Raw genomic sequence first — 12,419 nt, 5'->3', positions numbered from 1 at the left:
CCAATCAATCTGTAGCAGGAAAGGCGCGGAAGCTATGAAAAAAATTTTTGAAAATAATTTTTGAATCGGGTTGATAAAGACAATATGAAAACTATGGGTACCGAATACGTTAATCTCTGCTAGAAAATGACAAGGTAGCTTTTACAAGGTGTGGCAGCTTCATGCACAGTTAACTGCTACACGTTGTAGCAGCTTCCTCCCCATGAAGCTGCTACACCTTGTAGCAACAAATGAAAGTCCACCGGAGAGCAGGCGGTTGTTGGAGCCGTCGACCATCCAGGTCGTAGCATAAGTCCTTCCGACCTTTTACCACGACGAATCCAAGTCATATCCTACAAGCACGGTTTCATCAGTCGTAGTAGTTGATGCAACGGTTAGAAATGGGAGCAAAGCCGCGATTCATCTTTATACAATTATTACAGCTTTTTTTATACCGATTTCACAAGGTAATAACAATGTGGATTAAGAAATTAAATTGGAGTGAGGTGGTAGGATCTCACAGTAGACCTGCGATTGAAGACGCCGGAGCAACTTTCTGACCGGGAGCGCGAGGGACAAGTTTCGACGGAGGGATCGAGGGGGGGGGGGAGCGGCGAGCTAGACCAAAAATTTTGAACTTTCCGGGGAAGCGTCAGGTCGCCCGGAGGACGGACGCCGGAGGAGACCGGGAGTGAGAGAGAGAGAGCGGGGAGGGAGAGGGAGGGAGGGAGAGAGAAAGTGGCGAGGGACATTTTATTTTTGGTAATAAGCGCCGTCGAAATTTTGAACAAAGGCGAGAAAGGGAGAGAGTAACTTCCATGGATTAATGGATTATTTTATTTGTAGTGAAACCGAACTGGCGACGTCACATCTGCGCGTCGCTCACGCATAAAACATCGCCCAGCATATCAAAACTATATATATATATATATATTCCATGGATTATTTTATTTGTAATGAAACCGAACTGGCGATGTCACGTCTGCGCATTGCTCACAATCACGCATAAATCATCGCCCAGCATATCAAAACTATATATATATATATATAGTGGGTAAAGTTTTCTAAAAAAAAAATAATAAAAATCAAGGATGCTTTCTAGATTTGTGGTACAGATTGCTATAAGTTTCAGACCTACAGGAGTAAATTTTGGACAGGGAGTTTCTGATACTACACTCCAAACACGTCACTAAAGAACAAAATTCACAATAGAGGAGATGCTTTGAATCGCTTGCAAGAATGAAGGAATTCGATCATAGCAGAAAGGAAGATAAGAATCATCGCACAGATCAAAAAATAAAAATAAAAGTAAAAATAAAAATAAAAACATCGTTTCGACATGAATCAACGATCATAACGCCAGAACACAATCCACCTCCATGATATTATAGCTATGGATCTGACAAGACTAACAAGGGATCTTGGAGGTGAACCATCCCTCATGGCGTGGAACGGCGCCTTGATGGATCTAACAAGACTAGCAAGGGATCTGGGAGGTGAACCACCTCATGACATGGAGAGGTGCCTTGATGAGTTCGATTGCCAATTCCACCAGGATGGTGACGCAGAGGCAGCAGGGGCAGATGCACGAGAGCAGCAACCTGCAACCAGTTTCAATCCAGAAGCCCTTACATTCAATTGGCTGTTTTAGATCGAATTCCCAAAAACACGGATCTAAACTAAAGGAATGTCGAAGGAAAGGTGGTGGTTAGGGTTTTTTCGACTAAGGTACTTACCCGACGATCCAGATGAGGACGCCGACGATGGAGAGGAGGAGGGAGAGGAAGGCGAAGGGGAGGCCGAGCAGCCAACCCAGCGGCCGGCACTCGCAGTCGCAGTCGCAGCACATCCTTCTTCTTTCTCCCTCGATCTCCGACGCTTTGATCCTAATTCTGGCGGAAACAGCAGACTGGTAATCAACGAGTGTAGAATGGGATTTGTAGTGGAGGATGAGGATGAGGATGGTTGAGATTGGAAGAGAAAGGAATCAAAAGTAAACTTCTGTGTGCGTGAGTTGGCGGCGAAGTCAAAGACGAAAACGAAGCGTCGCCATTGTCGTTTAGTCGAGCTTTGCCGATTTTTCCTCGTGTGGATGGAAAATTTTTAGATTGATAGCTGGATTGTAAAAATAAAAAATAAAAAACAAAAAACAAAAAAAACCAATGAAATCATCAATTAATCAAGACTTGCCACGGCGATGCACGTACAATGACCGTCGACGATGTGCTGTCCTCCGAGAAATGGCACGTGTCTAAACCACACCAAGTTGGACTGGACACCCGTGCATTGAACAGCCTGTTCCCTAAATTGATTACGACAGGTGAGCTGAACCAAGTCCAACATATCAACGACTGTTCCTTGTTAGAAAGGAAGTGGTGGCTTTATTTAGATGAAGGTCTCATGAGTGGCTCTACATTCGGTTGATTACCTCTGATCACATATAGTAATTCGCGTCTGAGAAAATATTTTTCGTATTTGTTTTATACACTGTGGCTCATGTTCTTCTCTAACAATTTCTTAATCATCTCCATGGCTTATGTTTTCTCTAACTTCATTTCTTGTTTCAACTACAAGATTTGGTCGAACAATCATCATATCGTCTGTATTCTCCCTCATGATGGTCATAATCCTTTAGTCTAGAGTTTTTTATATCAGAAAAAGTCTCTAAGTAGTTTGTTTTCTTGTTCTGTTTGGTAGTTTGATAACAAAGCAACTATTTTGAGAAGATGAGCCATTAATGGCGGCTATCGAAGCAAGGGTTCTTTGGCACCGCACTGCAAACCATTGTCCAGTCCAGGAAGATGCTACTTTGGCTTCTTCTCCGTCATCTACCGAAAAACATGATTCAAGTGGTGCCGATACAACTTCTGTCCCAGAGGTCATTCCTTGTAACAATTCATTTGAAACAAAATGGTGTCTTCAGCTGCAACCCAACATTGAGTGCTTGAAAGACATTAATTTCAGTCATCTAAGCTCCATAGAACATGAAACTGACGAGAAGAGTTTGAAAACTATATCACCAGCATCAAAGTTCGATGGGAAACCTTTGCCATTTGACTCTATTGATGATGCTCTTAAAAGGAGGAGTCTTTTCTGGAATCTCCTCGGATGGTATGGACAGATCTCATGAAGGACAATTCCAAAACTTTGGTGAAAGAGATATCGATGACAACCAACTATCCTCAACAACCTCTAAAACGGAAGGCAGACATGAACTTTGCTTACAAGAAAGAAGAACTTTTAGTTTTGAAGCTGGATGAGCAATTGCCATCTAGAAGAATAGACAAGACGTCGGAACTTGGGTCACCTTGGGCTACCATTAACAAGTCTGAGCCATGGTGGCGTTCTACGGATAAAGATGATCTGTATTTGTTGGTAGCCCAAAAATCATTGCTTCGCATTGAGAATTGTGATCTGCCTAAACCCACACAGATAATTGGTATTAATAAACAAGCAGATGACAATGGAGTTTTTCAATCATCACTTGATAGAAATCCTACAACAGGCATGTGTGATGCCAATGAGTATTCACATGATACTCCTAGTTCTGGGAGACTCAACAACAAGGATATACCACCTCGTCAGAGATGCTACGGGGAGCACGATTCAAGGAAATTGTATAGGCAAGGGTTCTTTTCAACTCCTTTTTTAATAAATGAAAGTCTGATTGTTTTAGTAGATTGCTTAGCGCATTTATACCTGAACTAACCTCGATTTTAATAGGATGCACAACTCCTTTCTCGATTAGTAAAACTCCATGGTTCTTATATCAGATTGCTTAGCTTATTTCTACTCCAACTTTGAGTTTTGTGTGATGGTATCAGTTTCTAATACCATTGACTTACCTGATGGATAAAATCAAGATTAAGGAGACAATGTTCTAATTGTTGGATATTGGGGCCTTAATGGACCAATACGGTTTTGTGGAAAAATCGGAATGTCATCAATAGATAAAAGTCATAATTGACTTCAAAATTGAAATCTACGTTTCGCGTAGATAAATTTAGACTATTAATTTGCTCAAAACTGATTAAAGATGAATGAGAAATTAATTGTTTAAAGTCGGCCCAAATAAACATTAATTATTCATTAATGATATATATAAGGAAATGCATGGGAGAATAGTCCCACATCGAAAATTTCGATGTGCATTTTTTGTTTATTAATGATGCTGTGTTAATGGAGTTAACTCAGAAACAAAAGATCATGTGCTCTCTTCTCAGGGGTGAGTAGGTGCTCGCACTTGTGAGCCCGCCACGTGCGCAATGGGCGCTTTGTAGGCGCACTTTGCACTTCACATGTACGCATTGAGGAGCTTAAATTTATTCTCCAGAGGACATTGCAGTACCTACGTGGCACTCGGGTGACGTATCAGGCTCGTATATGACATGGCAATGCCTATGTGACATCCACATGGGCAAGAAGAGATGAATGAACTGTTGATTGGGCAAACGAATGGCAATCGTTGATCAAAGACGTGTGATGGATCGCTTGTGATGCGATCTAGAGCGTTGGATCGCGAAGAGTCACGATCTGACCACTTGGGATGAGACTTGATCTGAAGCGCCAGATCAAATGGATCAATAGATCCAGATTCGATGGCTGATGACAAAAGGCGAGATCTAAGGGTCACAACTCTTCAGATCTGATTGATGAGATTAAAGTAGGATATGTGAAGGGTTATAACTCTTCAGAATGGACGATCCAGATCAATCCAGCCCAAAGAACACATCCTCTCACCCAAAAGGGCATTCATCTATTCTACTCTCTCTTGAGCATTCATCTCATCTTGTGCATTTAAGAGTCCAAAAAGCCTACGAGAAGGTTCGCTGGTCTCGGAATTCGGAGTGCTACGATTCCGAGACGTTCGTCGTTGTATCTTGGGAACGAATTGTTGCAATCCGTTAGCACCGTAGCGGAGCAATATCGTTTACGGAGATAGTTTTGAACACTAGCCTTGACGATCAGTATCAGTTTGCGCACTCCGGGAGATATCGGGAAAAACAGTCGTAAACGATATTGTGCAAACTGATATGACTACTTCCAACGATGTTCCGACCGCCATTCCGCCAACATCAATTCCGCACGGAGAAAAGCCGGAGAAATTTAGCGGAGCCGACTTCAAAAGATGGTAGCAGAAAATACTGTTTTATCTAACGACGCTAAACCTTGTACGGTTTTTGCAGGAAAACCCGCCAGCCGCTACGGAAGGTAGTAAGGCTACTTGCGATGCGTGGTCACACGGAGATTTCCTGTGCCGCAACTATATTCTCAATGCCTTGGACAACATGCTGTATAACGTGTATTGTTCATTGGAGACGGCGAAATCTTTGTGGGAATCACTTGAGAAGAAATACAAGACCGAAAATGCCGGATTGAAGAAATTCATCGTCGGCCGATTTCTGGATTTCAAGATGGTGGACTCTAAGAGCATCTCAGCTCAAGTCCAATATATGTAATTAATACTGCATGATCTGGACACCGAAGGCATGAAGCTGAACGAGTCATTCGCACTAGCTGCGGTAATTGAGAAGCTCCCTCCGTCGTGGAAGGACTTCAAGAATTACCTCAAGCACAAGCAAAAGGAGATGAGACTGGAAGACCTGATCCTGAGGCTATGAATAGAGGAGGATAATCAAAAATTATCCGACTCTAGAGGAACCAAGCGGACTATTGACGAAATGTCCAACCTAGTCGAGCCAAACGCCAAAAAGCCGAAGCAGTTCAAGAAGAAGTCTCAAGCAAAGAAGTTCAAGGGCTCTTGCTACAACTGTGGAAAGTCAGGACACATGTCAAAGAACTGCAGACACCCGAAGAAGCCAACCAAGGGGCCAAAAGATGCTGCAAACCACGTCGCAACCTCTCTTGCGGACTTGGATCTCACTGCGGTCGTGTTTGAATCCAATACAGTGGAGGATCGATACTGGAGCAACTCGTCATATCTGTTCAGATAAGGCGATGTTCTCCAAGTATACTCTGATAAATGGAAGGAAGCTCTATATGGGCAATTCCACGACATCTCCGGTCGTCGGACTCGGAAAAGTTGTTCTGAAGATGTCTGGAAATGAGCTAACTCTGATTGATGTGCTCCATGTTCCCGACATCAGAAAGAACCTAGTTTCTGGATCGGCACTTGTTAAGGCCGGGTTTAGACTAGTGTTCCAGTCCAACAACTTTGTCCTTACGAAGAATGATGTCTTCGTAGGAAAGGGGTACTTAGAACAAAGTCTATTCAAAATGGTTGTAATGACTGTACTCCGAAAATTTGATGGTAATAAAATAATTGCTTCCAGGTATGTGGTTGAGTGTTTTAATTTGTGGCATGATCGACTCGGACATGTGCATAATAATACTGTGAAACGTCTCGTCAAACTAAATTTATTACCGAACGTCAATGTTGACGAAACACACAAATGTGAAGTGTGTGTGGAAGCTAAAATGACGAAACTACCTTTTCATTCGGTGGAAAGGTCAACGACTCCTCTAGAGTTAATACATAGTGATCTATATGACTTGAAATTTGTGCAAACTAGAGGAGGTAAAAAGTATTTCATTACTTTTATCGATGACTGCACGAGGTTCTGTTATGTCTTTTTTTTAAGAAGTAAAGACGAAGCCTTAGAGACGTTCATAACCTATAAAACAGAAATTGAAAATCAACTTGACAAACGAATTAAAATAATTCATAGCGATAGAGGTGGAGAATATGGTGCACCGTTTGATGAATTTTGTTCAGATTCTGACATTATCCATCAAACAACGGCGCCTTACTCACCTCAATCGAATGGCGTTGCTGAACATAAAAATCGAACACTAAAAGAGATGATGAATGCCTTGTTGATAAATTCAGGCTTACCTCAAAACTTGTGGGGGGAAGTAATATTATCGGCAAATCACGTTCTCAACAAAATCACTCATAAGAAAAGTGATAAAACTTCATACGAACTATGGAAAGGCCGCAAGTCATCATACAAATACCTAAAAGTGTGAGGGTGCTTGGCAAAGGTCGAAATACCTAAACCAAAGCAAGTAAAGATCGGACCTAAAACGTTCGATGCGGTATTTGTCGGATATGCCCATAATAGTAGTGCATATCGTTTCCTAGTTCACAAATCAGACATTCCTAATATTCATGTAGGAACAACCTTAGAATCTCGAAATGCGATATTCTTTGAAAACAAATTCCCAAATAAGAAGGAAAACGTTGTAAATGATAACAACGGAAGTTCAAACGAAAATGACATTACCGAACTTAACTGTTATAAAAGGACTATTGACGATCAAAGCGAAAGGCCACGTCTTAGCAAACGGGCTAGAGCTGAGAAATCGTTCGGGCCAGATTTCATGATTTTCATGTGGGAAATGGACCCAAGAACATTAAGTGAAGCTCTCTCTAGTCCCAATGCTCCAATGTGGAAAGAAGCTGTCAACAGTGAAATCGAATCCATCATGAATAATCATACTTGGGAATTAGTAGACCTTCCTTCTGGTAATAAACCATTAGGTTGTAAGTGGATACTAAAACGCAAGTATAAAGCTGATGGATCAATTGACAAGTATAAGGCCAGACTTGTAGCCAAGGGGTACAAGCAAGAGGAAGACCTTGATTACTTCGATACCTACTCACCAGTGACAAGAATTACGTCCATACGAGTGCTAATAGTCATTGCAACACTGTATGACCTTGAAATACATCAAATGGATGTTAAGACTACGTTCTTAAATGGTGAGTTGGAAGAAAAAATTTATATGGAACAACCCGAGGGGTTCGTGGCTCCAGGAAATGAGAAAAAGGTGTGTCGACTTGTTAAGTCATTATATGGACTTAAGCAAGCGCCTAAACAATGACACGAAAAATTTGACAAAGTAATGCTGTCAAACAAATTCAAAATAAATAAATGTGACAAATGTATTTATGTCAAAGACACACCTAAAGGTTATGTAATCGTCTGTCGATACGTAGATGTCATGCTAATAATGGGCAGTAATCATGATATAATCATGACTACAAAGAAAATGTTGACAAAAAATTTTGATATGAAAGATATGGGTCAAGCAGATGTTATGTTGGGAATTAAAATTCTCAGGACATCAGAAGGGATAGTTCTGACACAATCCCATTATGTAGAGTCAGTATTGAAAAGATTCAATGTGTACGATCTTTCTACAGTAAAAACACCTATGGATCTAAGTCAACACTTAGTGAAAAACCATGGTGAGACCTTATCGCAGTTGGAATATTCTCGGATAATATGCAGTTTGATGTATCTCATAAACTGCACACGTCCGAATATTGCCTGTGCGGTCAACAAGCTGAGTCGTTTTACGAGTAATCCAAACGACACTCATTGGAAAGGATTGATGCGAGTTCTTAGATATTTGAAATATACTATGAACTATGATTACATTATGGAAAATATCCTGCTGTGCTGGAGGGATATTGTGATGCTAATTGGATATCATATACAAAAGACTCCAAATCCACTAGTGGATATGTTTTCACGATCGGTGGGGGAGTAGTATCTTGGAAATCCACTAAGCAGACGTGCATTGCTCGGCCAACTATGGAATCCGAGTTATAGCACTAGGCGAAGCAGCTGAGGAAGCTGAATGGCTGCGGAATTTCTTGGAAGATATTCCGAGCTGGACGAAACCTGTGTCTGCCGTATTGATCCACTGTGATAGTCAATCAGCAATTGGAAGGGCACAGAGTAATATGTACAATGGGAAGTCACGACATATACGTCATAGACATAATACCATTAGGTAGTTGATCTCGAATGGAGTGATTGCAATCGACTATGTTAAGTCCAAAGATAATTTGGCAGATCCTCTTACGAAAGGGTTGAGTCGAGATCAAGTATACTGCTCATCAAGAGGAATGAGATTAAAAATCTACAACTAAAAAATGACTGTAGCGGTAATCCAACCTTGTTGACTGGAGATCCCAAGATCTTGGTTCAATGGGATAACGAAGTTACAGAAGTTGTGTTATAGCGCATGAGATATTTTATCTCTATCCCAATCCTAGGATGAATTTGTGTTGTCCTACCTCATGCAGTGAGGTTAAGCTTATGCTTTTAGTGACTTTTATACCTTATAAGGTGGAGTATGGTAGGATACTCCTGATAGAAGTGTCACCTATATAAGTGTGTAGACAGACCGCTTCAATGAAACACTCATGAATCTAAGATGGTGTCCATGGCCGAAACGGAACCAACCATGAGAACCTAAAGTAGGTGAGATAGGTCTCTGTGTGGGTATTATTGTCTTAGTATACACCAACAGCTGAGCAGTTCAAGACATCACGTTCACTGCGCAGCCTAGTATACTCGATAGCATTCCACTACGGAAGGTTCAAAGCCACAAGCTACCTCTCCCGATGTAGTGACTTATCGATTAAACTCTTGTAAAGTGTCAGCATGCATACACGCATTGCATTAATTTCCATTCATGTGGGGGATTGTTGGATATTGGGGCCTTAATGGACCAATACGGGTTTGTGGAAAAATCGGAATGCCATCAATAGATAAAAGTCGTAATTGACTTCAAAATTGAAATCTACGTTTCGCGTAGATAAATTTAGACTATTAATTTGCTCAAAACCGATTAAAGGTGAATGAGAAATTAATTATTTAAAGTCGGCCCAAATAAACATTAATTATTCATTAATGATATATATAAGGAAATGCATGGGAGAATAGTCCCACATCGGAAATTTTTGATGTGCATTCTTTGCTTATTAATGATGTTGTGTTAATGGAGTTAACTCAGAAACAAAAGACCAGGTGCTCTCTTCTCAGGGGCGAGCAGGTGCTCGCACCTGTGAGCCTGCCACCCGCCACGTGCGCAATGGGCGCTTTGTAGGTGCACTTTGCACTTCGCACGTACGCGAGAAGCTTAAATTTATGCTCCAGAGAACATTGCAGTACCTACGTGGCACTCGGGTGACGTATCAAGCTCGTATCTGACATGGCAATACCTATGTGGCATCCACGTGGGCAAGAAGAGATGAATGGACTGTTGATTGGGCAAACGAATGGCAACCGTTGATCAAAGAGGTGTGATGGATCGCTTGTGATGCGATCTAGAGCGTTGAATCGTGAAGAGTCACGATCTGACCGTTGGGATGAGACTTGATCTGAAGCGTCAGATCAAATGGATCAGTAGATCCAGATCCGATGGCTAATGACAAAAGGCGAGATCAGAGGGTCACAACTCTTCAGATCTGATGGATGAGATTAAAGTGGGATATGTGAAGGGTTATAACTCTTCAGAATGGACGATCCAGATCGATTCAACCCAAAGAACACATCCTCTCACCCAAAGGGCATTCAACCTCTTCATTTGGTATAAATAAAACCCTCCAGATGCTGGAAAGATCAATCGAATCATCGAATTCATCTATTTTACTCTCTCTTGAGTATTCATCTCATCTTGTGCATTTAAGAGTCCAAAAAGCCTACGATAAGGTTCGCTAGTCTCGGAATTCGGAGTGCTACGATTCCGAGACGTTCGTCGTTGTATCTTGGGAACGAATTGCTGCTATCCGTTAGCACCGTAGGCGAGCAATATCGTTTACGGAGATAGTGTTGAACACTAGCCTCGACGATCAGTATCAGTTTGCGCACTCCGGGAGATACCGAGAACAACACTAGTTTATATAGATTTGTGACCAAGAATATGAAAAAGATTCTATTGGTTAGATTTGGACATATAACATTAGGGCTACAATATTTGCTTCAAGGAGCAAGCTGTTAATATTTAGACATCTTAGATTAGTGATTAATCAAGTTAATGAATCAATTCTTTGATTTTAGTTGAGTTGTAAGTATGCCCTGTGTCTCAAGGAGCAAAACTAGAATCTATAGAAATCTTTCCAAGCTTTGTTTTTTCATTTCTAGGCACTCAAATTCCTTTGCAGTCCAAGTGCTAATTTTTAAAATTAAATCCAACCATACGCAACATCTTGGATCCTTCTTTTAGAATACAAATTATGGTATCACAAAGAACACGCATACGTACTATACAATTCGTTTGACCACTGCATATTACCATGCTCATCATGAAATTCATTAGAACTATTTGTGCCTCGAGAAGCTTTTGAACAGTAGGTTTAACTAGTTTGTTACCATCACAACATATCTATGTAATGATTGGTTTTACATCCAAAGAAAAGACTCGACCTTATTTTATTGGTCGTGTGTACGATTTTGTTAACTTTAGGCAGTTTTATAAGCTTCGGATTGATGCACGCTAGTAGTAAGATTCTGTGGTCTTATGCAGTTACCACGGAGGCTGTGCAGAAAATAGATAACCTGAAAGCAATCAGACAACTGAGAAGCCTGACCCTAAGAGAACTCAGCTGCTGGAAGCACTTCGACATGCCCAAACACGAGCCAGGAAAGCTGACACGTCAGCCCAAAAAGCTTACAGGGAGAAGGAACATACGGTCAAACTGTTATTAGACAAGGATCTCATCTACTTGCATACAGGCAATGGCTACTGAGGTAGATATGTCTTAGGACCTAAAGGAATTAGGGGAAGAGGAGGGACATTTTGGTTAATTGCTCGCTACGGCTTTTGAGGGGATTTTTTGGCTTCGTTTTTTCTTCATCGCCGCCACCGCATCACAGGAGGGAGGGACTGCGATAGCCTCCTCTTCTCCAGCTTCTTCGTTGTCTTCGCCGCCTGACTCATGTCGGTACCGCCCTCCTCACGTAGCCCACCGTCGGGCGCCATATCGGTCTCTCCTCTTCTCTCTCTCTCGCGAGACGTCGTTCCCTCCAGCGACGTTGCCTTCGTTGGCCATCCGCTGGCCACCTACAATCTGCTCTAGTGGCAAGGGTGTTGTCGTCGCACTCCGTGGCTTTCACACTGCAGCCACGCACGTCGCCGGCCACGATCGGCTCCTTCCGTCGTTCTCCTTTCTTCCTCGCTGCAGCAGCCAATCCTCAACGGGGCCATCGTGCCACCTCTTCCTCTCTGCGCTGGCGCCACCCAGCCTGGTCCCCCTCCTTTTTGGCGTCTTCAGCTGCCCGTTGGTTTTCTCTCGATCGTCAACGGTCGGCCACCGGTGCTCTCCGTCATCTCCTTCGCAATGCGCTCTCCGTCGACCAACCTCACATCTCTCGTTGCAGATCAGGCCTTCGCCACGAACACTGCCACCTCCTCACCTCTGTTGTTGGCGCCTCTGATTGCCGACGTCGTCCTCTAGCGATTGTTGCCGGTCAATCTCGACTCTATCCAGCGCCAGGGTTGCTGCCTTTGCACTCTGGGTCGTCGACTTCTTGCCACAGCTAGTTGTCATCATCCTATATACGGTATCCAACCGCCGATCCAGCTCCCTGAGGTTTATTATGTTTCGGCTTGCGAGCCTCGGTTGTATTTCGGACTGTGTGCTTCGTGTGTAGCCTTCATGTTGTTACATCTTGGTCTAC

General features: G+C 42.4%; 1 protein-coding gene and 1 pseudogene across 1 annotated transcript; one reads left to right on the top strand and one right to left on the bottom strand.

The window, feature by feature from the left end:
• Positions 1-1,266: 1,266 nt before the first annotated feature.
• On the bottom strand, positions 1,267-2,013 carry LOC121983271 (signaling peptide TAXIMIN 1). The gene is made up of 2 exons (XM_042536217.1): positions 1,716-2,013; positions 1,267-1,580 (listed from the first exon to the last, which is right to left on the bottom strand). Exons 1-2 carry the CDS (start codon positions 1,826-1,828, stop codon positions 1,457-1,459), a joined length of 237 nt encoding a protein of 78 aa, XP_042392151.1. The 5' UTR covers positions 1,829-2,013; the 3' UTR covers positions 1,267-1,456.
• A 283-nt stretch (positions 2,014-2,296) lies between these two features.
• On the top strand, positions 2,297-12,196 carry LOC121980047 (annotated as a pseudogene).
• Positions 12,197-12,419: the final 223 nt, after the last annotated feature.

The sequence above is a fragment of the Zingiber officinale genome, chromosome 5A, assembly GCF_018446385.1.
Source record: "Zingiber officinale cultivar Zhangliang chromosome 5A, Zo_v1.1, whole genome shotgun sequence".
Classification (NCBI taxonomy): domain Eukaryota; kingdom Viridiplantae; phylum Streptophyta; class Magnoliopsida; order Zingiberales; family Zingiberaceae; genus Zingiber; species Zingiber officinale.
Note: the sequence above shows the minus strand (reverse complement) of the source record. Positions and strands in the feature narration are given on the sequence as shown.